Source organism: Globicephala melas, chromosome 6, assembly GCF_963455315.2.
Source record: "Globicephala melas chromosome 6, mGloMel1.2, whole genome shotgun sequence".
NCBI classification, from domain to species: domain Eukaryota; kingdom Metazoa; phylum Chordata; class Mammalia; order Artiodactyla; family Delphinidae; genus Globicephala; species Globicephala melas.
In genome coordinates, this window is record NC_083319.1 from 80534875 (window position 1) to 80559922 (window position 25048).

At 43.2% G+C, this 25048-nt stretch overlaps 1 protein-coding gene, 1 non-coding gene and 1 pseudogene across 11 annotated transcripts in view; 2 read left to right on the forward strand and 1 right to left on the reverse strand.

The window, feature by feature from the left end:
* The window catches only part of NFX1 (nuclear transcription factor, X-box binding 1), an 80161-nt gene extending 55540 nt beyond the window's left edge, over positions 1–24621 (forward strand). For 5 of the 10 annotated variants that reach the window (XM_030832687.2, XM_030832689.2, XM_060301043.1 and 2 more), the window contains 12 exons: positions 195–303; positions 4442–4561; positions 6500–6579; positions 10317–10547; positions 11440–11513; positions 12323–12424; positions 12988–13029; positions 18240–18338; positions 18966–19032; positions 20134–20279; positions 20956–21060; positions 22279–22554. In XM_030832687.2, coding sequence (XP_030688547.1) covers positions 195–303; positions 4442–4561; positions 6500–6579; positions 10317–10547; positions 11440–11513; positions 12323–12424; positions 12988–13029; positions 18240–18338; positions 18966–19032; positions 20134–20279; positions 20956–21060; positions 22279–22351 — 1248 coding nt within the window. In that variant the 3' untranslated portion in view covers positions 22352–22554. Of the gene's footprint in view, positions 1–194; positions 304–4441; positions 4562–6499; positions 6580–10316; positions 10548–11439; positions 11514–12322; positions 12425–12987; positions 13030–18239; positions 18339–18965; positions 19110–20133; positions 20280–20955; positions 21061–22278; positions 22555–23221 lie in introns of those variants that run through there. The other 5 variants (XM_060301041.1, XM_060301042.1, XR_009564357.2 and 2 more) reach the window with 4 other exon arrangements.
* Positions 1140–2150, reverse strand: LOC132597456 (heterogeneous nuclear ribonucleoprotein A1-like; annotated as a pseudogene).
* Positions 8616–8688, forward strand: TRNAG-ACC (transfer RNA glycine (anticodon ACC)). Its single transcript has one exon. It is a non-coding gene; the product is annotated as a tRNA-Gly (tRNA).
* Positions 24622–25048: the final 427 nt, after the last annotated feature.

The following is a 25048-nucleotide window of genomic DNA, read 5'->3' on the forward strand; positions in this document are numbered from 1 at the left end:
ATTAATCTTGTTTATGGAAAATATAAAATGGAGATAATTTTGTAAACATATATAAATCTCTCAGGAATTCCCTGGCAGTCCAGTGGTTAGGACTCTGCGCTTCCATTGCCAGAGGCACAGGATCGATGCCTGGTCGGGGAACTAAGATCCTGCATGCAATCAATCAATCAATCAATCAGTATCTCTCCTCCTAGGATAAGGAGCACAAGTGTCCTTTGATTTGTGGGAGGAAACTCCGCTGTGGCCTTCATAGATGTGAAGAACCTTGTCATCGTGGGAACTGCCAAACATGCTGGCAAGCTAGTGAGTGTCTTCACTGTATACTTTATTATATAGAGTTTTCTAGAAAGTCAGGAATGATATGTTCTGAGTGATTGATTTTCTTAGGTTGGTATGGATTACTGAATTAATAAGCCTTAGTATTTCAGATATATTGAGACTTTTTTTTAAAAGAGGGTATTAAATCATTTATTGATTACACATGATAATGGATGATTCCCATCTATAACTTTATCTGGTACCATAATTCAGTTTAGATATATTGCATAGGATGTGCCAACAATCATATTAATAACCAGAAAACTCTAACTTTGCTTGGGTGACCCTTTTAACAGTGAACTCCAGGTCACAACACAGTAACTGTCAGTTCAGCTGAAGACAATGGCTTCTCCACCCAAGCGGGTTGTAAATAAATTTCGAATGGGCCCTGGCATCACCCTGAAGGAATTCTAACTTCACATTGTTGGGGTGAAGTTTACCAAAATGGCTTCAGAGTAGACTAACTTTACACAGCACATTTTTTAAAAAGACACATTTATTCAGCTTCATGAGTGGACTATTACATTTAGCAATCAACAGCATGGATGCAAAAAAAAAATCTACATTAAAACCCTTTGTTGGAATGCTTTACACTTTCTACAGAACAGAAACTAAAATAACCTGTTATACAATTTGTCACAAATATAGTCCTCGAGTTTTTTTGCCCATACACATGAGTATTGTCAAAAACATGTCTTCTTTGTAGCAGCTAGGCCCTGCCAGCGCTGTGCTTGGCCGAGTTCACAAATCTCTTGTAACCTGTAGCTTCCCTGTCACTTCCCTGGCTTCCTCTCCTGCTAAGCTTTGTTTCCTGGCAGTAATTACAACCTCCTGCCACTGCCATAGCTCCTGCTGCTGCTGGAACCACCATAGCCACCTTGGTTTCGTGGTTTGGCAAAGTATTGGCCTCCACCACCATAGGGGCCAGAACTTCTGCCTCCAAAGTTTCCTCCTTTCATGGGTCCAAAATTTGAAGATTGATTGTTGTAATTGCCAAAATCATTGTAGCTTCCGCCACCTACAAAATGGCTTCTGTCATTACCAAATCCATTACTGCCATCTCCACTGCCACCATATCCCCCACCACCACGGCTGCCACCAAAGGCATCTCGACCACTGACGTTCCCTCCACGACCAGAGTTGTCATTCCCACCAAAACCCCCTCCATGACCACCACCAAAGTTTCCAGAACCACTTCGACCTCTTTGGCTGGATGAAGCGCTAGCCTTCTCTTGCTTAGATAGGGCTTTCCTTACTTCACAGTTGTGGCCGTTCACTGTGTGGTATTTCTGAATGACAATCTTGTCTGCGGCGTCATGGTCATCAAAGGTTACAAAAGCAAAGCCTCTGTTTTTGCCACTGCCTCAGTCAGTCATGATTTCAATCACTTCAGTTTTCCCACACTGTTCAAAATAATCTCTTAGGTGATGTTCTTCAGTGTCTTCTTTAATGCCACCAACAAAAAATTTTTTCACGGTTAAGTGGGCGCCAGGTCTTTGAGAATCTTCTCTTGAGACGGCCCTCTTTGGTTCCCCAACTCTTCCATCCACCTCGTGTGGCCTCGCATCCATGGCCGCATCCACCTCCTCTGCAATGGCGTACGTGACAAACCCGAAGCCTCTGGAGCACCTGGTGTTTGGACCCCTCGTTACCACACAGTCTGTGAGCGCTGCCCGCTGCTCAGGTGGCTCCTCAGACTCGCATCAATTGTTTCGAAGCTCAGACGTCTGATGAGGAGCTTCTGCAGCTGTTCGGGCTCTTTGGGAGACTGACTTAGACACGACAGCAGTAGAGGGGGGAGGCTTCAATGATGCTTACTCGGCGGTGTCCATGGGCAGAAAAGCTATTGAGACTTTTAAAGAAGTTATTCCTCTGTTGTCCCTGAATGTATGAAACTGGGATGTAAGCAATGATCCTAAGATGGGGTCTGCTTGTGTTACAATATTAAAAACTCACATTCATTAATACACTACCAATCCCATCAGAAAACTCTGGGGAAAAGTATTAGGAAGTTGTCAAGCTCATAGTGATAAATGCGTATTTTCCAAAATTCTGTTTTCACTTGAAAGCTTGAATGTTATTGTTGGCAGCAAAGTCAGTTTTCTTAAAGTGATGGTCTCACTGTTAATTTTTCATAAACGTCTGCCAAAATACCCAAGTCTGAATAATCATAGTTTGTCAGCCACTTTTTCAAGTAAAACGGTGTGTTATGAAAAAAGAAGTTAATTCAGCAATTCAGCTCACGACTCAGAAAAGTACAGTTCTTTAGAATGACCAGAGGTCAGACAGCCGTCCATATCTGAGGGTTCCATATCCATGGATTCCACATCCATAGGTTCGACCAGCTGTGGGTTGAAAATGTTCAAGGGGAAAAATTCTAGAAAGTTCCAAAAACAAAACTTGAATTTATTTTGTGCTGGCAACTATTTATATAGCATTTACATTGCATTGGGTATTATTAGTAACCTAGAGATGATGTAAAGTATACAGGAGGTGTGCATAGGTTTTATGCAAATACTACAGCATATTATATAAGGGACTTGAGCATTCTTGGATTTTGGTACCCATGGGGGTCCTGGAACCAATCCCTCCCCGCCAGGATACTGAGGGACAACTGTATTTTTGTGTGCAACAAAAGTGCTTGAAGCAGATACCCTATTTTGTTCCACAGAATATTAGAAAGACATGTATTGACGGGTCAAGATTTTTTCTTACTTCATCAAGGACTTTCTTAAGTGAAATTGTCATTTTTTATCTACTCTAAGTATGTGGCAGTGAAAAATACAATGGTTACAGTTTGGCACTACTGCCTTATTTGCGCTAATTCCCTGGCAGTATTACCAGCTGTTGCTTTTTCACCATCAGTGCAAATGTCAACATAGTGAAAAAAGCAAATAGTATCTAAGTATTATTATGAAAATAATTTTGACCTTGTGGACTCCCTGAAAGGATCAGGGAGTCCTAGGGGTCAACTGAGCACTCTTTGAGAACTGCTACATTAAAAGATTAGCCTATATCAGGGTTTCCCAACATACCTTCTGTGGAATACTAGGCCTACCATATTTCAAAAAGGAGTTAAGTGCTTTGTTATAAATCACACACATGGAGTTCCGTAGAAACAAGTAATGTAGCCTCTTACTCTTTCCCTAGCTGTTTCACATATATTAGCCCACCCCCACAATAAACTTTTGAGTGGACAGGTCAAAGTTTGGTATCCCCATTTGACCAAAAGGAAGCAATCTCAAGAGTCGTTAAGTTACCTGCCCACAGTCACCGCACAAGTGAGAAGTAGGTCCAGGACTAGAGGCCTAAGTCTCCTGCTGTATTTACAGGGCTCTTTCCACCACATTGTGTAGCCTCTGAAGAGTTTTCTGGAGAGTGCTGACTGGAGAAGAGCAGTGGGTAGAGGAGTCCTGGAGGGCCTGGGCTTTCTGACTCTTGGTCCCTAGTTGAGAACCATGGCCAAAGACCCAGCCTCTACTAAGGACCAGGATTGAAGAACTAGCTCCCCTTTGGGTCTGAGGGTTAGTAGAGCTCTTGACAAAGTGGGCCGCTTGTTGGAGGCCCCATGTGAGTTCTCATTTTGATTGGGCTTGTGAACTGTGCCTGGTGAACTCAGATGTAGCTCTCGGCTTCATCTCAACTTCATATTTTTATCATGCTAGGTGTCAGTTATACTTACAAGAATTTTTTTTTAATGGCTTCAGTGGCTCTCTGAAGTTTATATTCAAAAGCATATTTTTCTGTGTTTGTTAACTACCTGTGGCTTTCATAATCTCTATCCATTTTCCTAGCCAAAAAGTTAAAGAAAAGAATCTATTTCTTTAGTGGAAGTCTCCTGTTCTGTCAAAAGAGATGGTCTGTAGATCTTTTGTTTATAAAATACATGTAAAAATGTCTTGGAATACTCATGGACTTAAAGTTTGTTGCAAGTAAAAATTGAACACTTTGCCAGCAGCTCAACGTTAATGAAATAAAAACCTTTTTTAAAAGAGCAGCCCCCCAAAAAATTCTCCTCTAAAAATACAAGCCAAAAAAAAAAAAAAGTGTGTGTGTAATTATCTGGTGCTTCAAATTCTCAAATTCATGAAGGGTTGTTTTGTTTCACCTGTGGCTTCACCAGGTTTTGATGAATTAACCTGCCACTGTGGCGCGTCAGTGATCTACCCTCCAGTTCCCTGTGGTACCAGGCCCCCTGAGTGTACCCAGACCTGTGCCAGAGTCCATGAATGTGACCATCCAGGTGGGTCCTGTCTCCTTGCCTCCACGCCTCACAGCCTGCTCACACTGTGTCATTTAGGATGTTGCATGATGGTCTTCACTGCTCTGAGGTTACACTGTGGTAGCCCTTCCTTGTTCCCTGTGCTCAGGGGCTGCTTCTGTGAAGATGGGTCTGAGATCTGGGTCACAGCTGGGAATCACAGTGCCTTCCAGTGCTTTACTCTGTGGATGTCAAACACACCCAAAGGGTTGGGAGAATCCCCAGCTGGTCTTGCCTTCTTTCTTTGTGGCCTCCACTTCTGGTGCATATTTCAAAGTTAAGCATCTTTTTGTAAAGTTAAGAGTAATTCGGTTTTGTTGTTGTTGTAGACACAATATATGTTATTACGTAAAAAGGAAGAGAGAAGGAAAGAAAATAGAGATAAAGTCAAAAGATTGAAATTAAATAATCTCTTATGTCACCTTTGAAGAATTACGCCCTGGTATATATTTTTCAGGGCCTTTTTCCATGGGCAAAAATATATATTTGCATTTTTTTTTCCTAAAGTAAAAGTGGGATCCTAATGAATTTATTTTAACTAGATATTTTTCCCTCTTATTATTGTAATTTTAATCTCTCTCCTTATCAGTGAATATTTTTCTAGATGGTAGTGGGGTGTCCTGTTACATGGATGGGCCATAACTGATTCAGTCAGTTTCATGTTGCTGGACATTTGTTTCCAGTTTTTCTGTGATAGACTGCTGTAGACACCAGGTAAATAGCTACTTGACATCACCCATTTTCTGTCCAGTCTAGTCACTGGCTTTCCTCTAGGACCATATTGGCCCTATCATTTCATTTTACCAAGTCCCAGAGGCAAACCTGATATAATTTAAGTCACTGGATTTGATACTTAAAATAAATCTGGCCATATGATTTAGTCTGACAAATAGACAAGCATTTCTCAATTTTTTAAGTTACAGAGTGAAAAAGAATTAAGTAACTTCCTCATGAAGTGGAAAGTCCCTCCTTTCCTGGAGACCTTAAGGCGGCCCTCCCAGCTTAGTTTGCAAACCCTTGCTGTGGTGTTCACACCAGCATGAAGTTAATGTCCAAACAGATACTCACCCACTCACTTGTACTCACTTCCTTTATAGTCACTTGCAGATATTACAAATGAAGTCCAAATCCTGCTGATTGATGTCCATAGTGAGAACTTAACTATTTGTGAGTTGTTTTGTTTTAGCCTGCTTTCATTCAGCATTCACTTAACTTTTCTTGAGTGTTTCTTGTATATCCAGCATGGTGTCAGACATAGAGGGAGGTTCAGAGGAGGGAAAAAATAGCCCATGACCTTGAGGTTGTTCTGTTGTTTCTGAGAGGAAGAAGATGGTAGTTGAAAACATTTGACACAACTAGCCAATACATGAAGAAGGGCCAGATAGCATGGCAGCAAGCCATCTGTGTAAGAACTGAGACGTCAGGGAGAGCAAGAGTGCTCAGGGCAGGGTGTGGTCAGCCAAGGAAGGCTTTGTTGTAGGAGATGAGTTTGAATGAACTGCCTCTTCCAGGCAGTAGAGAGATTGAAAGGAGTCAGAGGAAGCATGTTAGATGAGATAACAAAGATGTCTGAACAAAAGGGAGCAGTTGCTGTGTAAGGTAGGACCAAAAGAATCACTGAGTAATGTGGACAGACCATGTGGCAGTGCCACAGGAGACGGAGTAGAAAAACTGCCTCCTTCTCTGCTTCTGTGTCTCTTGCCCCTCAGTTGGGTTTCTTTTTCTCACTCATGTTCATCTTTCAACACTTTAATATAAAGCCAACTACTTTTACTTTTCAGTGACCATTTAAAAAAGTACTCAGCTCTGAAATTTAAAAGTTCCATGTCATAGGCCATTACGATATGTGTAGTAGTCTATGTTTAAACATTATTCCTAATTTTAAACATTACTCCTAATTTTACCTTTCTCTTTCTACAGTGTATCATTCTTGTCATAGTGAGGACAAGTGTCCCCCTTGTACTTTTCTAACTCAGAAATGGTGCATGGGCAAACATGAGGTAAGTTTTCTCTCTCAAGTGTTCATTGTTCCAACCAGAGATTTATGATTGGATTTCGTTAAGAGGGTTAGCCTCATTGTTTCTCAAAATAAATATACTCCAAGAAGCAGAGATTTGCTGTTGCCACTTTTTTTCTTTTCTTTTTCTTTTCATTAAGGTATAGTTTGCATAAAATGAAATGTACCCTTTCTAGTGTACAAGTCTATGAGTTGACAGAAGCATTTGTACAGTCATGTAACCACCACCACAGTCAAGATGTGGAGCATTCATTCACCCCCAAACATTCCTTTGGGCCACTTCATAGTTACTCTCCCCTTACCTCCAGGCCCTGGCAACCAATGTTGTCTGCCCCTGTAGTTTTGCCTTTTCAGAATATCACATAAATGGAATCATGCAGTAGGTAGCATTCTGAATCTGTTCTGCTCTCATTTTTATTTTTATTTTATTTTATTTTTTAATTAATTAATTTATTTGGCTGCTTTGTTGCTGTGCACGGGCTTTCTCTAGTTGTGGTGAGAGTAGGGGCTACTCTTCGTTGCAGTGCGCGGGCTTCTCATTGCGGTGGCTTCTCTTGTTGCGGAGCACGGGCTCTAGGCTCACGGGCTTTGGTAGTTATGGCATGTGGGCTCAGTGGTTGTGGCTTGTGGGCTCTAAAATGCAGGCTCAGTAGTTGTGGTGCACAGGCTTAGTTGCTCCGCGGCATGTGGGATCTTCCTGGACCAGGGCTCAAACCCGCCGTGTCCCCTGCATTGGCAGGCGGATTCTTAACCACTGTGCCACCAGGGAAGTCCCTGCTCTCATTTTTAATCTGGTTACAATCAAATGAAACTCAGCCAGTTGGCCTTGAGAGCATGAGCCGTGTTCAGAGACAACTTCTAGGTTAGCCAGCATGGGGAGGGGTTGCTAGTCTGGGGAAAGGTGTTACAGCGAGAATATCCCAAGAGTGAGAGTGGGCTCTCCACCAGTTGCCACCGTTCCTTCTCTCTACTCCCTACGCAGCTTTCCATCCTGACTGATCGGCCATGCACCTTCCTCCAGGCTAATTGCTGCCATTACCATGAAGGACTTTCGTCCTTATTCTTAGTGTCTAAGCTATATTTGGCGCCGCTGACTATAGACACTTTGAAACACTTTAAAAAGATTTGTTTATTTTAAAAATGCATATTCATTGTAGACGATTAAGATAATACAGTTTTGCTATGCAGAAAGAAATACTTTTAACATCCTGGTGTACAGACTTCCAGGCATGTGTAATACACTCTTTCCCCTACTCTATGAAGATTATACTGTTTTGTAACCTGCTTTTTTTACTTAGTAACATGTTGGCCAACATTTCTTGAAACTCTTGACAACTATGACAATATGCTTTCAGTATTCTTATCTTTTTTTTTAAAATAGTGTTTATTTATTTTTACTTGTTGACAGTTTGCTTTGTTTATTTATTTATGGCTGTGTTGGGTCTTCCTTTCTGTGAGAGGGCTTTCTCTAATTGTGGCAAGTGAGGGCCACTTTTCATCGCTGTGCGTGGGCCTCTCACTATCGCGGCCTCTCTGTTGTGGAGCACAGGCTCCAGACGCGCAGGCTCAGTAATTGTGGCTCACGGGCCCAGTTGCTCCGCGGCATGTGGGATCGTCCCAGACCAGGGCTCGAACCCGTGTCCCCTGCATTGGCAGGCAGATTCTCAACCACTGTGCCACCAGGGAAGCCCAGTATTCTTATCTTGATAGACATATTTTTCTCCACTTATTTCCTGTCAGTGGTTCTCAAGTCATAATCCTTGGTATTTATTCTTCCTCTAAAAATCTCACTTCCTCTGAGAGTAACCATTCTAAGACATCCATGTGTCATCTTTGTGTTGATGGACTTCAGTCAACAAATACTTACTGCGTACCTGCTATGTACTAGGTAACAGGCTAGGTTTGGGTGATTCAGAAATGAACAAGACAGGTACCGCCCCTGCCCTTGTGGAGCCTTAACTCTGAGGCGGGAAGCAGACATGTAAACAGTCGATTATAAGTACAGTAGTGTGTGGGACTTCCCTGGTGGTCCAGTGGTTAAGACTCTGTGCTACCAATGCAGGGGGCTCGGGTTCAATCCCTGGTCGGGGAACTAGATCATGCATGCCACAACTAAAAGATCCTGCATGCCGCAACTAAGCCCTGGCACAGCCAAATAAATAAATACTGAAAAAAAAAAAAAGTACAGTAGTGTGGGAAGTACAGAGTACTGAAGGGGATAGAAGGGGCCCTTACCCTTACCCAGGAAAGGTGTTTCTGGAGGAAGTAGCATAAGTAACATCCTAAAGGACAGTGAGAAGACAGGCAAGTAATGTGGGGAGGGGACAACAGAGGGCATAGCATGTGCACAAATTATCCCAGTGGTGGAGTAGGTGAGTGTTTAATGACTGGGAACTACATTCTACCAAAATACTGATTACAAAGCATGTACATCCTAGGCTTTGGGGGCCTCTTCAAGAGTACAAGTTTGTCACCAGAACCGAAGTATATTCCTCATTTTGAGGGTTCTTAAAAGAATTTGAGTGAATATGTAAGAGTAACCTTTGGTTCCACAGGAATAAAATTCCAGCATCTTTTTCCTGGAGTGAAGAATCCTGAATGGAGGCAATTTCTCAAGAAAAAAAAAATGATTTGGTTGGTCCACGGCCTATTGCCTCTTAATTTTTATTTTATTTTTTTTGCGGTACGCAGGCCTCTCACTGTTGTGGCCTCTCCCGTTGCGGAGCACAGGCTCCGGACGCACAGGCTCAGCGGCCATGGCTCATGGGCCCAGCCGCTCTGCGGCATGTGGGATCTTCCCGGACCAGGGCACGAACCCATGTCCCCTGCATCGGCAGGCGGACTCTCAACCACTGGGCCACCAGGGAAGCCTCTCTTAATTTTTTTAATGACAGAGCTGTCTAAAACTATGGAGATCATGGGTTGGGAGATGTGAGGAGAGTTGAGTAATTAATTACATAAAACAGCCCTGCAAGCAGTCTTGAAACGATGAGCCAAGGGTGCCCCCACCCCCAGGGTTTCTGTGAACTCAGTGCCCTAGCTGTTTGTAAAGGGAAAAGGTCACCTGATCCTCCCAGTTAGTCATAAAATTTTCAGAAACTCCCTAGTTATCTGGTTTCACATGCTTGTTACCCACCTTGGGAAGTTTATGTTGCAAGTCACACTCGGCTGCTAAAACAAATCCTTTTAGATCATAACAAGCATTATTTTTTTTTTGGCTGCATTGGGCCTTTGTTGCTGCTCACAGGCTTTCTTTAGTTGCAGCGAGTGGGGTTTACTCTTTGTTGTGGTGTGCAGGCTTTTCACTGCAGTGGCTTGTTGCGAGCACAGGCTCTAGGCGCGCGGGCTTCGGTAGTTGTGGCACGTGGGCTCTAGAGTGCAGGCTCAGTAGTTGTGGGCACGGGGTTAGTTGCTCCGCGGCACGTGGGATCTTCCCGGACCAGGTATTGAACCCATATTCCCTGCATTGGCAGGCAGATTCTTAACCACTGCGCCACCAGGGAAGTCCCATAACAAGCATTATTAAATAAGGTTCAGGTTTGTTTTCTTTTCAAACTAACCTTTCAGACTTTGAAAAACAGCCAGATTTTTGTTTCAGATAAAAATAACTTTTTTAAAAACTTGCTCTTTTTGAAAGTTCAGAAATGTTTAAGTAGGAAGTTAAAATCCACCCTGAATCCTGCATGGAGATGAGAATCTGGCTACTTCTGTCTCTCCTAGTTACGAAGCAACATCCCTTGTCACCTGGTTGATATCTCTTGCGGATTGCCCTGCAGTGCCACGCTACCGTGTGGGATGCACAGGTGTCAGAGACTCTGTCACAAAGGAGAGTGTCTTGTGGATGAGGTCTGCAAGCAGCCCTGCACCATCTCCAGAGCTGACTGTGGCCACCCATGTATGGCACCTTGCCACCTCAGCTCACCCTGCCCTGTGACTGCTTGCAAAGCCAAGGTGAGTAATCCTGGCTCCTGGTGGGGACTGACTGTGGTTCTGGGGCTGCTGATGAGTCCAGAACTGCCTACAGTGGCACCTGGGCACACATCCTTAACAGGGGTCTTTGGTTGCAAGGAACTGCAAGTTAAGTTAACAAGAGAAGGGTGGAGTAAATTGTACAGACTTCTATCTGCCAAGCTTGAGATGGTCTTTTAATTCAGAAAGTACCCACTGCCACCTGACCAGTTTCTGTCTCCCTTCGATCAAATTCTCAAGAGAGACTCTGATTGTCCCCTCCATTTATTCAACAAATACTTAAGTGTCTATTTTATATAAGATGTAATGCTGTGATAGGTGCTGAGGCTCCACCAGTGAACAGTGGACACGTGGTTCCTTTAATTAGAGGGACAGATACTAATTAACTACTCAGATAATTAACTGTGACTGTGGTAATGTCGTGAAGGAGTAGTTACCCCCTTGTAGCGGGTACCACAAGAACATGTGAGTGAGGGACTTACCTGGTCTGAGGGATTAAGCAAGGTCTCCCCGCCGAAGAGGTGAAAGCAGAGGGATGAAGTGGAGTCAATTAGACCTTGGCTGGTCCTGGGTCAAGTGTCTACCTCTGGTTCAGTGGTAAAAACTTCATTCTAGGCCTGACCCTTCAGGCAGGATTAAGGACAGAAGTCATTCCCAGTAAGGGGCACTGTCGACTGGACACTTCCCTCCTAGCATGTGAACCACCACGTTGTCAGTTTGCATGTGTGGTTAGCTCCTCCATCTTGGAGGGTAGCCACTCACCGTCTCTCTATTCTCTGCCGTGGTTTGATTTGAGAGAGGCTTTAAAAGTGAAACCTGCCCATTCACATATTTACCGTGGGCTGAAAGTTGCTACATGTTAATCTTATTTCAGATAGAGCTGCAGTGTGAATGTGGACGAAGAAAAGAAATCATGATTTGCTCTGAAGCATCCAGTACTTATCGAAGGTTAGTGCTACTTAAATGTTAACAATTGGTGGGTCTAGATAAAGGGTATACAGGAGTCTATTGTAGGATCTTTGCAACTTTTAAGGAAGGATTTTTAAATACATTTTCTTGAGTCTAGTTTTTCTGGTTAAAAGAGAAAGTACTGCTTTATGTACCTTACCTTCCCTAACTTTAATTTGTGAAATAACCTTTTTGTTTCTCTCCTCTCCTCCTCCTTCCTGTCTCTCTCCCTTTTGGTCTTATGACACCATGAGATCAGAAGGGAAGATGTCCTGAAGTTGCGTGCATTGCTTCAGCGTTCCACCGCTTGGGGCACAGTCAGGACCAGGTCCTGCGCTCCGGCTGTGGTCTGGGGGGTTCTGACTGTTCTGTGAGTTGTCTTTGCAGCCTCCTGAAATCTTGGGACCTGTGTGGTCACACCGTACAGAAGTGGAGGTGTTTAGGGATGGATGGACGAATAGATGCAGAGATGCACCATGGAGATGGGACTTTAGGAGTATGCAGACATCAGATTGACTGTGTTTGAATACACACTGAGTGCCTGGCATTGGCCCGGATGCTCAAGGGGGTACTGAGGAATGGATTACCTCATTTCCTATGGAGCTGCTTAGCATCTAATTGAGGAGATACCACATAAACGTGTGGATAGTTCATAATAGATGGGCTTCCAAGGCCACACAGATTGTCGAGTGGTAGATTTGCCTTGAAAGAAGTGTTCTCTGTGCCTGGTATGGGGAGGTTCTTGTGAAACTGCAACACCTTCCTTCCCTTTCTCTTTTTTTATCTTCCCTTTCTTTTATATACTTCAGAATAGCTGCTATTTCCATGGCCTCCAAAATAACAGACATGCAGCTTGGAGATTCAGTGGAAATCAGCAAGTTAATTACTAAGAAGGAAATTCACCAAGCCAGGTAATTTTTTAGATGTGTAGCTGTGCCTTCTTTCTCCCATTAGACTTAATTTCCAAAGGGCAGGAACCATTCATTTGTGTCAATCTGCAACAGGAAAGCCTTGCACACACAGTCGGTGTTCAACAGACATCTGATATTAAGAGACCACACCCACTCCAATGCAGTGAGTCCTACTTGGGATACAGCTAAAACCAGAGGAAGCTTTTCTGGGCCTCACTGCAGACAGTAGCCAGAGGAAGCAGAGACCTTGACGTGTCTATTCCAACCCACAGGAGAACAGAGAACAGAGTAGTTTGCTGTGTCGAGAGAGGGAGGTGGGGTTGTTGCGGGGGCGCCGGGAACTTTTGGGGGCTGAGCAGCCAGGGGACACTCTGAAGCCTTTCTGAGAACTCCTAGTCTCCCGTAACTCAGAGGCCTGCACACCTGTCCTTGAGAAGGACCCCATCCAGCCATTATTTTGGCCAGTCTGTTCTGTCTCCAGGTTGACCATCTAAGAACTTATTGCTGAGTAGGAGCTGTGAAACTTGTACCCTGACTTAATTTTTTTTCATTTGCTTCTCAAGGCTGGAGTGTGATGAGGAGTGTTCAGCCTTGGAAAGGAGAAAGTAAGTAGTTTCAACTGCTGTTTATCTAATTGTCCTTGAGCTCTGTGAAATTAGTGGGAGGGAGCAACCCTTCAAGCATTCATTCAGCACCTGCTCTGAGTCTTTTGCTGCTGTTGGGGAGCAGGAGAAATTCAGTCATCAAGAATCAAAGTGTCTGAGGATAAACCAGTTAGGTGATTTCAGCATATTTCTGAAACATGAGCTTGTGTGGTTTCAGGCAAGTATAAACATCACATGCTCCAAAGCATACTAATTCAGAGACTGACAGACTTCCTGATTCCAATGGAGACAAGAGGCTTAAAATTCTTTTAATGAACTGTTATGTTGAAGTATAATATACTTCATATAGATCAGAACTATAGTGATGAGTGAGTCATCGCAAAGGGAATACAGTGGTGTAATCAGCACCAAGTTCAAGAGATAGAAAACTACCAGAACCCACTCTTACACTCCACCGAGATATAGCCTCTATCCTGACTTCTAACAGTTTAGATTATTTTTGTCTGCTTTTGGACTTTATGTAAATGATGAAATCATATTGTTTGTATTATTTTTGTCTGGTTTCTTTCATTACATTTGTGACGTTCATTCCTGTTGTTACATGTAGCAGCATTTTGTTAATTTTCATTTTGGCGTGACATTTTATTGTGTTAATTTATCATCATTTATCTATTCTATAGTTTATAGATATATGTGTTGTTATCAGTGTTGGGCTATTACAAATAATGCTCTTTTAAGAATATCCTTATACTTGCCTTGCTATATATATGTACTCATCTCTGTTGGATATAAACTCAGGAGTAGAATTGCTGATTAATAGGGTATGCATATTTTCAGCTTTAATTGATTCTGCCGAACAGTGTCCAAAATGGTTGTACCAGTTACGCTCCCACGAGCAGGGTCATATTTTCCGTTGCTCTCTGTTTGTGTCAGCCCTTGGAATTGTCAGTCTTTCTCATTTTAATCCATTTTTGTAGATGTATAACTGGATATCATTGAGCTTCTAATTTATATTTGTCTGATGACTGGTGAGGTTGAACACCTTTTCATATGTTTGTTGGCCATTTGGATATCCTCTTTTGTGAAGTACCTATTCAGGTCTTTGCTTATTTTTTTAATTGTATCATCTGTCTTTTTCATATTGATTACTAGGAATTCTGTATATATTTTGGATATGAGTCCTTTGTTTTATATATTGTTTTCCTCACACTCCGTGCCTTCACTTTTCACTCTGTAACTGGTGTCTTGATAAACGGAAGTTTCTAATTTTAATGTAGTCCAGTTTATCAGTCTTTTCCTTAGTGAATAGTACTTTTTATGTCTTGTTTAAGAAATATTTACCTATCCTGAGGTCGTGATGATATTCTGTGTTATTATCTAGGAGCCTTATTTTACCTTGCACGTTTAGATCTACAGTTGACCTGGACCAATGTTTTTTTTTTTCTAAGAATGGTATAAGGAGGGTTCATGATTCTATACAAATATTCATTTGACCAACATCATTTATCAAGAAATCCTTTTCCCAGTGATCTGGGAAAGGTGGCAGTGCCACCTTTGTCTTAAATCAAGTATTCATATTGTGTATGGGTTACTTCTGAGCTCATTCTATTCCATTGCGCTTGTATCACATTATCTTAATTACTGTACCTTTATAACTGGTAGCATGTCTCTTCAAACATGGTCTTTCTCCAAGATTGTCTTGGCTGTTCTTGGCCATTTGCATGTCCATTTAAATTTTAGAAATAGCTTATCAATATTTGCAAAAAAAAAAGAAAATACTGGGATTTTGATTGAGCTGGTATTTAATTTATAGTTCAGTTTGGAGAGATTTGAGATCTTTATAATATTGAGGCCTCTAATCCATGAGCAAAGTATATCCTTCTATTTAGTCATGTTTTCTCTCAATGATATTTTATAGTTTTCTTTATATAGATTTTGTACATTTTTCAGTAGATTTTAGTTCCTTGCTATTTGATGTATTTTGATGCTATTATAACTGGTATTTTTTCTTGTATCACTTTTAAAATTTAATTCTCTAATTGCTTGTTGCTGGCATATAGGAATACAGTTGATATTTGTTGACCTGTATTCACAACCTTGCTAAATTACTTATTTCTAACAGTTTAGCTTCTTTTAGATTTTGCATGTACACAATCATGTCCTCTTCTAATTTCTTTCTAATTCTTAACTTTTATCTTTTTCTTGCCTTATTGCACTGGCTAGGCCTCCAGTACAGTGTTTTTTTGTTTGTTTGTTTGTTAATTGATTGATTTTATTTATTTATTTTTTGGCCGCATTGGGTCTTCATTGCTGCGCGCAGGCTTTCTCTAGTTGCGGTGAGCGGGGGCTACTTTCATTGCGGTGCGCGGGCTTCTAATTGTGGTGGCTTCTCTTGTGGAGCATGGGCTCTAAGCATGTGGGCTTCAGTACTTGTGGCACGTGGGCTCAGTACTTGTGGCTCAGGGGCTCTAGAGCACAGGCTCAGTAGTTGCGGTGCACGGGCTTAGTTGCTCTGTGGCATGTGAGATCTTCCCGGACCAGGGCTCGAACCCGTGTTCCCTGCATTGGCAGGCAGATTCTTAACCACTGTGCCACCAGGGCCGTCCTCCAGTACAGTGTTGAATGAAGGGTGGTGATAATAGGCATTTCTAACTTATCTCCAGTCTCATAGGGAAAGTTTTAAGTATTTCACCACTATGTATGGTGTTTGCTGTAAGTTATTTGAATATACTCCTTATCAGATTAAGGGACATTTATTCAATGACTGGCAAACTTTCTTGTTCCAACAAAGATTAAAGGTATAGCTCTGTGAAAATATTAACATTTGGAGAATTTAGCTGAAGAGTATGTGGGCGTTCATTGTGATATTCTTGTAACTTATCTTTCTTTGAAAATTTTTCAAGATAAAAAGTTAAGCAGAAACAGACAAATGCAGACAAAGTGCAGTCTTGTTTTACCTAGAAGTTTGACCTTCAACAGTTGTTAACAATACCTCTTTAGGTGGCTAAATATATAGAAGATAATATGATGATTAATAGCACTGCCCAAATTTCCCTTGGTTTGACCCTTATGGTAACTTTGTAATAACTGCTATTCAAAACTCTTGTCCCTTAAGGACTGTAACATTGTTCTGCACTCCAAAATGTGAACTAAGAGTCCTAAATATTCAGAAATGCTGTGGTGAATACACAGAAGGTCTCAGAAACATGGAAATGCACCTTTGTTTAGTTGAGACAGTATTTCATGGTAGTTAGAGCCAGCCAGAGCTCTAGCTTAGATTGCCCAGATTTGAATCCTGGCTTCACAAATCAGTTAGCAATGTGACCATGGGCAAATCACATTCTTTCTCCAAGCCTTAATTTTCTTAAATATTTGGGGAAATGGTGACAATAATAGTACCTACCTCCCTGAGTTGTTACGAGGATTATACATTAAAATTAAGGAAGATATACATAAAACTCCTGGCACAAGCCTAAACCATAGTAGATGCTCGGCAAATGTCAGTTATTGATTAGAACTAGCTATTTCTGAAAGCCTTTTGAATTTCTCCTCGATCTTTGAATGATGACATAATGACCCTTTATGTAAGGATTCTTTCTTAAATACTCACAGACCTAAGGAAAAAAAAAATGTGAATTGAGAATACCATCTAAACTTGCAAATAGGGACCTCCCTGATAGTCCTGTGGTTAAGAACCCACCTTCCAATCCAGGGAACATGGGTTCAATCCCTGGTTGGGGAACTAAGATTCCCACACGCCGTGGGGCAACTAAACCCACATGCCGCAGCTAGAGAGAAGCCCGCGCACTGCAACTACTGAGCCCGTGTGCTTTGGAGCCCACGCACCACAGCTACTGAGCCCGCGTGCTCTGGAGCCTGTGTGCTGCAACTAGAGAGAAGCCAGCAATGAAGACCCAGCACAGCCAAAATAAAAAATAGATAGATAAATAAAGTTGCAAATATATGCTCCATTGCAAAAATGAAAAACTGGCTGGCCATATTCATCCCACAGACATGTTTTATTGGTGTTTGTGTTTGAATTAGTGGCCAACTAATCAAAACATCGAAATATCTCCCCCTTAGGAATTCTTAAAAATTTGAAAATTAAACCTTAAAAAATTAGAAAATCTAGCAACAGTAAACCAAATTCTTATGGGCATGAAGCATGTAAGAGACCCCTATCTCTGTGTAAAAGAAAACTGTACTAAGTGCTAAGCTCAATTTTATCTATCTTTAAAAATAAACAAACAAACAAAAAAACCCCGACATATATACCTGGATGTTGGTGAGGTGCCACGAAACTCACATACTGCTGGTCAAAACAGAAGCAGCACTGTGGAGCCCTTAGACCACGATATCAAGGGTCTGATGTCCATACCATTTAACCCAGTTATCCCACACCTTGGAAACATTTTCCAGAAAAATAATCTCAAAAGCTTTTTGTTCAGAGATATTGTGTTACTTATAATATTGAGAAGCTGGAGAACTGTTGAAGAAACCTAAATGGGATATAAAAAAAACTTTTTTAATAAATTTAAAAAAAATGAAAAAAGAAAAAGAGCAAAACAAGAAAAAACAAACAAAAGAAACCTAAATGGGGACTGTTTAAGTAAATTGGGGGATATATATAATTAGAAGATTATGCAGCTATTAATACAGGGAGTGTGAAAATCAAATAGTAATATGAGAAATGCTAATCATATAATAATAAGGTGAAAAAAGATTCAAAGTTTTATATACACTGATTGCAACTACTTAAAATTACAGAGGAAAAATCTGAAAGGAAATACATTAAAAATAACGCAGAGCTTATGTTGTAAATGCAATTCTTTATTTTCTAAAGTGATATTAACTTTAATATTATCTGTCTATGTATCTGATGTTTAGGTGAAACCTCAAAGGAAGTCATCCCCCATTGACCATCCCCAGTGCTTTCCCTCCCTCAGCCTTCTCTTCACCTAACAATCTAAGTCCCCAGTGTCAGCCTACAGCTTGCTCAGAACCATCTAGATCTGTCTTATTTTTTTTGTTCTTTGAAGACAATTCAATATCTTGTCCCAAGTTGTTCTTATTCTCCTTAATAATTAGGTTTATTGAAATGAGATCATTAATGTATAAAGAATTTAGGACCTGGGGGGCACTCTGTTACTATGAGATAGTTTTCCTCCCCCTCCTTTCCTTTCATTTACTTACTTCTCTCTCACTTTCAGGCGGTTAGCAGAGGCATTTCATATCAGTGATGATTCTGATCCTTTCAACGTACGTTCTTCAGGGTCAAAATTCAGTGACAGTTTGAAAGAAGATGCTAGGTATGTAAGTTGTTACCTACTTTCTTAATTGTGGCTTACTAGAGTGATCTTTTAAGATGTAGTAACTAATATGCAGTCCTCTGTGATTGAGCCAGTTTATATATCTGTAAGGGATTATATGATATTTAATAAAAATCCTTCTCTTGGTCTCTCAAAACTGTCCCATTGAAGAATTGAACTTGGGGAGAAAGAGTGTGTGTGTGTGTGTGTGTGTGTGTGTGTGTGTGTGTGTGTGTGTGTGTGGGCCCTGTGGTGGGAGTCGGGGCCCCCCAAGGGCTGGACTAGCCTGAATTGAAGGATCTCTGGTTACATTCCACCTCTCTCTGCCCAGGTCTTAATCACATGGGTGGTCCTCACTTGGGTGGTAAAAAGTCTTATTTTCCTCCAGTCTCCTGGCCTTCTGGTGGCTAGTTCTCCTTCCATCTTCCCTTTTCTCATATTTGATTTCTTACTTTCTCTTCCTTTGTTCCATCACATTCAACCTTCTGTTATCTGACAGTTCCTGACCTCTGCAGGTTTTCTGCCCACATTGTCCACTGCCTGCACTTTACAGGCAGAGGGTGGGTAGAAGGGATTCTCAGAAGATCAGAAACAAATGAAATTAACTGTGGTTATTTCTCATTTCAGGAAGGACTTAAAGTTTGTCAGTGACATTGAGAAGGAAATGGAAGCCCTTGTGGAGGCCGTGAATAAGGTTGAAGTCAAAACATCCAGCTGTACATGTCTCTAAGGCCAGCTTGATAAAAAAGTCAAGTCCCAGAAACACTGTCGGTATAAAGTAGTTACAGGAAAAAGTCACAGCTGCCTTGAGGATCCTTATCTTTCCCAAAAGGCCATCCATTATAACATCCATGGAAACCCTGTCCTGGTTCAGAAAAGATACCTGCAATAATATTAAATGTAAATAAAAATCCTAGCTCTGTGCCTAAGAATGGGTGAAGAAACTCTGGACGAAGGAGATTCAGTAGGGATACTTAGGAAGACATGCTTGGTCCTCAGATCTCTGAAGGGCTGTTGTATAATGGGACACACTGGTTCTTAGTGCCCCAAAGGCAGGAGAGAAACCGTTGGGCGAGGATGAAAAGTTGAATGGGTAGTGGCACAGACTCCTTCAAGAGAGTGAAGCTGTCTTGGAGGCAGCCAGCCCCTCGGTGGCTCCCTCTTCATTCAGGGACCTGTGGGTGAGGGCAAGGTGGCTACTTTAGCTCCACATCTTGTGAAGATGGGTTTCCTTCCTGCCATCCCCTCATCCCCTTCCTTTCTGTTCCCACTTCCCAGCAGCATACTAACACAGAGGAGAAAATGGGACCATTGTTCCCCTCCTAATTAGGAAGCCTGAGCAAATGTATTTCTGTGCTTGCGTGTCTGTATCTGTACACCCGTGATTTTTAGCGTAGAATGTACTTTTTATAGGAAGTGAGATTTTCTTGTTTATAAGTCTTCAATTTATTTAGTCATTTCTTGGGAACATCACTCACTCCCCAGTTACGGGCCCCACAGGAGGAACCATTGCACTGTCCGTGTAAGTCTCAGTTTACTTGCCCTCTGTTCCTCTAACCCCGGCCAACTGCTACCCTGTGGCTCACAGAGGAGATGAAGGAAGTCCATCAGCCCTCATCCTCCCACAGCCTCGGCTTGCTTAGCAGTCAGTGAAATGCTGTGTGCTGTGGGCCTCCAAAACTCAGCTGTCTCTTTATTGACCCAGGCTGTTCTGGGATGGTGGGAAGGACCTCTGTGGACATATCCTGTTTTCAAGATGATTTTTATCAATCAGTCATCTTTTCCCTCAATACAGGGAAAGAATAGTAAGAAGAGCCACTGCTTCCCTCCCATGAACAGAGACCACCGCCGGATCATCCACGACCTGGCCCAGGTGTACGGCCTGGAGAGCGTGAGCTATGACAGTGAACCGAAGCGCAACGTCGTGGTCACTGCGGTCAGGTGGGTGAATCTTGCCATTACAGAAGGAACTGCTCGGTGGAGCAAGCTGGACCTGGGAAACAGGGCTGGCCAATATTTGCTTTCCTTACTTCCTTCCTTGGAAGATGAGGTGGAAAGTCTGCCTCTGGGCCAGCCATTCTGACTGATCTAAAGGTCCAAACCAGAAAGTAAAGCCCATGCTTCAGTCCTCAGGCCAGACACACCTAAAGGATACAATCCACGTCAGACCCTGAGGGCCTGGAGTGGGTACCTGCCCATCAAATCTGTCCCTTTTTCCCTTGTGTCCTCCTTGCATGATGGAAACAGGAAGAATGCTGACCTGTGACTCAAGGCATCCTCTGTAAACAGTGTTTGCCATTAGAGGAAACCAAGGCAGTAGTGTGGGCCAGGAGGGGACAGTAGGACCTAAGATCACTGTCAGAACCAGGGGGAGTCAGAAGAACCTCCCAACAAAGAAAACTCAAGTGTGAGATGAGAGGAAGCAGGTAGCAGGCCCAGCAGAGGTGGGTGAAAGGGACAAGGGTTAAACAAAGTTGATCATGCCTGAGAGGAGACGGGTCATATCAGAGAGTGCTCCGCAGCGTCACAGTGAAAGTCTCGGACTGGATTTCCAGCTGTCTGCCTCTCTCACAGACAGTTCTAACTTTTCAATACTTTGTGTTCTTACTTTTATCAGAGGGAAGTCTATATGTCCTCCTACCACGCTGACAGGTGTACTTGAAAAGGAGATACAGTCACGGCCTCCACCACCGATTCCTCATCACAGACAGCAGACAGACAAGTAAGGGTTCTTCAGCTGCTTTCCAAAGAGCCCTGTCTGTTCAGAGAAGCCAGCAGGGGCTGAACTGCCCTGGGCTGCACCAGCCATTGGTGGCCTCCTTGGGCCTGGCTTTGGGGTGCTGTGTTCAGATATATAAGGTTTGACTGAGATGTCAGACACATATGTTCATTCCAGAGGGGTCCCAAGTCTGATGTTTGTAATGCCCACTTCCCCTCCAGGGAGCACAGTCACTGGCCATAATTTCCACAGTGTAGGTGGTGACACTGGGAAATGGATTCAGTCTGTCACACCAGATGATTTAGGAACATCATGTGGTCCACAACAGTTACTCTGGAGATGGAAGTGGGATTCTAGCGGGGAGCTGACAGTGAAGGGGGGAACTTTCATGTTTTGCTCTGTCTACTTACGTATGGTTTGAAGCATTTTTACAACAAAAACATATGTTTGTGATTTAAGGAGAAAAGAAAACCACATTGGCAAGCAGGAAATCTGGCAGGTGTTTTCTCAGACAGGAGCAGAGAGGGTCTTCATCCCTCCTTCCTTTCCTCTCCCTTCCCAGGAGGGGGGCAGCTGCCCTGCTGTGACAAGGCCACACTGCTGGAAGTTGCTGGGAAACACAGTGGGGTCCCTCCTCCTGTTCTGGCCTTCCACACAGAAGCCTAGGAGTACCTCCTACACAGAACCTCTGGGTAGGGAAGTTTGCAAGGTCACCATGAGCGTCCTAGCCATCTGTGTTCCCCTGGAACTGGACGGGACAACTAGGTGTTGCCCATTGGGCACAGCCTCAGCCAGGAGCACCTGGGGCCGTGTAGCTCCCCAGCACCAGCCCTGCTCTAGCCCTGGAAGCAGGCAGCCTGGACTCCCAGCAGCACAAGCTGCGTTTCCTCATGTTATTCCACAGCTGTGTCCAGTACCACCTGGGGGACGTAAAGTTACGGGCCTGTTTATGACATGCTATCTTTTTTTTTCCTTTGCTTGCTGTATTTTTTTTGTAAGACTTAATTGTGGAAAATTTTTAGAGTAGAGAGAATGGTATTAATATATTAATATAAACCCCTGTGTGCCCATCACCAAATTTCAACAGTTACCAGCTCATGTGGACCCCACTGTCTTATCAAAGCTTCACACATGGTAAACCAGCTGATCCTGAACTTTCCAAGACCTGAATCTGTTTCCCCCAAGCAAGAAAAGATTGATCATTCTGTGTTTGCTTTTCAGGAATCTTGGGAGCAGTAATTTACAGAAAATAGCCAAGGAGCCAGTAATTGACTACTTTGATGTCCAGGACTGAGGCGATCAAGATGCACTTAGAAAAAAGAATGATTAGGTGGGGTGGAGACTCGTTTGCCAGCAGATTGATCATGTTTGTTCCCAACTGCCTGGTGGACTCAGAGCTCACATACTGTCATGAACTGATACATCCAAAGCATGAGTGTGTCAGAAATCCCCGTGTCCTCTCTTCTGTCTGTATAAAGTATTTCAGTATGTCTCTCACTGGACGGTCACTAGTGATTCAGTCGTATTTGCAGAGGCTCCTCACACCACCACCGTGATCGCCCTGATGGTTGGGGGAACATGGGGCTTGATTTAGTCAAACCAGAATTTTAGCCTGAAAATGTCACTTAGTCATGGTCTCAGTTGTCCCAGTTATCCATCCTCCTCCTGAAAATGCCTGCAGCATCAGGTGCACCTCGTTTTTTTAATCCGAAGTGATCGCTATCTTTGGAAAGACATAGGCTAACTTCTCAATCCAAAATGCCAAACACTGAATTGGTACACCACAGCTGGAATCACACATGTGGTTAAACCCAGCTGTCTTAGCTGAGTCTTTTGTCAAAAATTCTTGTAGGCCTACCTAGCTGAACTTATTTTAGTGGTCCTCAGTACCATCAGTTCCAGACCTAGGAGAAGGGTCGGGTGACTTTACAGAATTCCATCTTCTGGAGTCCGGGGGAGGGCCTCTCATAGCACATCGCTGAGCCTGTGTGGTGACAGACAGGTTAGCCTATCCATTGTGGTGGTGGAGGACATAGAGCAGCTCCTCCTTCTCCCAGGTTCACACTGCAACCTCTGTGTACTGACCAGTGCAGCCCTAACCCCTTCTCTCTGGTTGAGAAAGAGTCTCTGGGACACTTACCTTTCCTCTGTTGCTTTCTCCCAGGCCTGCAGCAGCCGTATTGGCTTTCCCTGTCTCTGAGCTCTGGACCTCTGTTTGAATATTCAAAAAACCATGTGGACAGTCCAGGGCTTATGCCAGCAGCCCACTGGAGGCATTCTTCAGGCTCCTTTTAAGGCAGGTACATCAATAGTTACATTAGTTTGGCTCTCTGCATTGGCACTTCTCCAGCATGGAGGCCAGACTTCCAACAACTTCCTTCTGCTCCAGAGCAAGCCACAAGCCCCAGAGCAACAGAAGGAGAATTGAGAAGTGACATCACAAGCCTGGCACTTAATTTTACTAGGAAGAGCAGGGCTGCCCTTTGGTCCTGACCAGATGATCTGCCTTGAAGGACATGATGTACAGCAATGGGAACAGGTGACTGGAGGGCAGAGACAAAACCACCTCTATCTGAGCCCGTTTAGTAGAGGGTCAGTGGCACCACACCCAACAGGAAGCTCATGAGCATCTGTTGCTTCTTTCAAGCAGTGAGTTCAGTGGGTGAACTGTACATTGAGAGCATCTCAAAATCAGCAGGAAGCAGGAGACCTGATCTCAGATTCCAGCTCTGCCACGTAACAGCTTGCTGCTGCCTGGTGGAGTGGAGATATCACCTAACTCACCAGGGTTGTGAGGATTAAATGAGATAACGTACATGGAGGTGCCTGGTCTGTTATAGGTGCTGAAAGTTTAGAGTAGCTGGAAAATATATAGGCATCTTCTTTCTACATAATGCCAGCCAAGTGAAAAATTAGAATGCTAAGCAGGCCACTTCTGGTGAATACTTGCATCCTACCCATGCCAGCATGTGCTAGGGCTGTGGGAAATGGACATGGCCTGTTCTTTTACAGGTAGTAATCCAGTGGGGGACACATACCTGAACAAATAAAATGAAATTGTTTGGACTGGCACAAATAGGTCATTAGTCTGTTTATTAAAAGCTGAAGGGCTATACCAAGATTTTTTTGTGGCATGCTAGGAACGGATTAGCCCTCATGCTTAGGGGAAGGACCCCTGGATGGGGAACAAAAACAGAAGGAAGCATTTGAGCTGAGTCTTGAGATGGTAGACTGCCATTTGGAGGAGAGAGGCATGCTGAGTAAAGGTAAAAGGCATGAGACAAGCCCAGGGCTGTGGTTTGTGGGAGGTTTGAGGAAGGATTAGTTGTCCAGAGTGGGCAGACAACTGGAGAGACAGTTGTTAAGCTGGAGAGGTAGACAGGGGTCAGTTTGTAGAGAGCCACAGGGAGCCACTGAAGGATCCTAAGCAGAGAGCAGCATGGCTGGATTGATGACCTAGGACAGGAGTTGGCAAAGGTTTTCTGTAAAGGGCCAGATACTTTAGACTTTATGTTGTGGCTACCCAACTCTGCCACCGTCGTGTGAACACAGCCCCAGACAGTACATGAGGGGATGAGCATGACTCTGTTGTAATTAACATTTTATAGATACCAAATCGGAATTTCATAGAATTTTTACATGTCTCAAAATAATAATTTTATTTTTTCCAACCTTTTAGAAATTTAAAAAAAAAACATTCTTAGCTTGTGGGTTGTTCAAAAACAGGCTAGATTTGGCCATGACCTTAGTTTGCCCACCCTGTTCCTAGAGCTGTTACTCAGGCAGAGTGTGTAAAAGGGATTGGAGGGCTAACTTTGAGGCAAGAGACCCAGCCAAGAGCTGCCAGAGTGATCCAAGTGAGAGGAAGAGGGTGGTGGGAGTTGGTGCTGCAAAGAGGGAAGAGGTTCAGGAGATCCAGGAGGTAGGCTAGGCTGCCGGGTTCAGCAGGGAGCTACTCCCCTTGGATCACCAAAGGGACCTCAGACCCCTC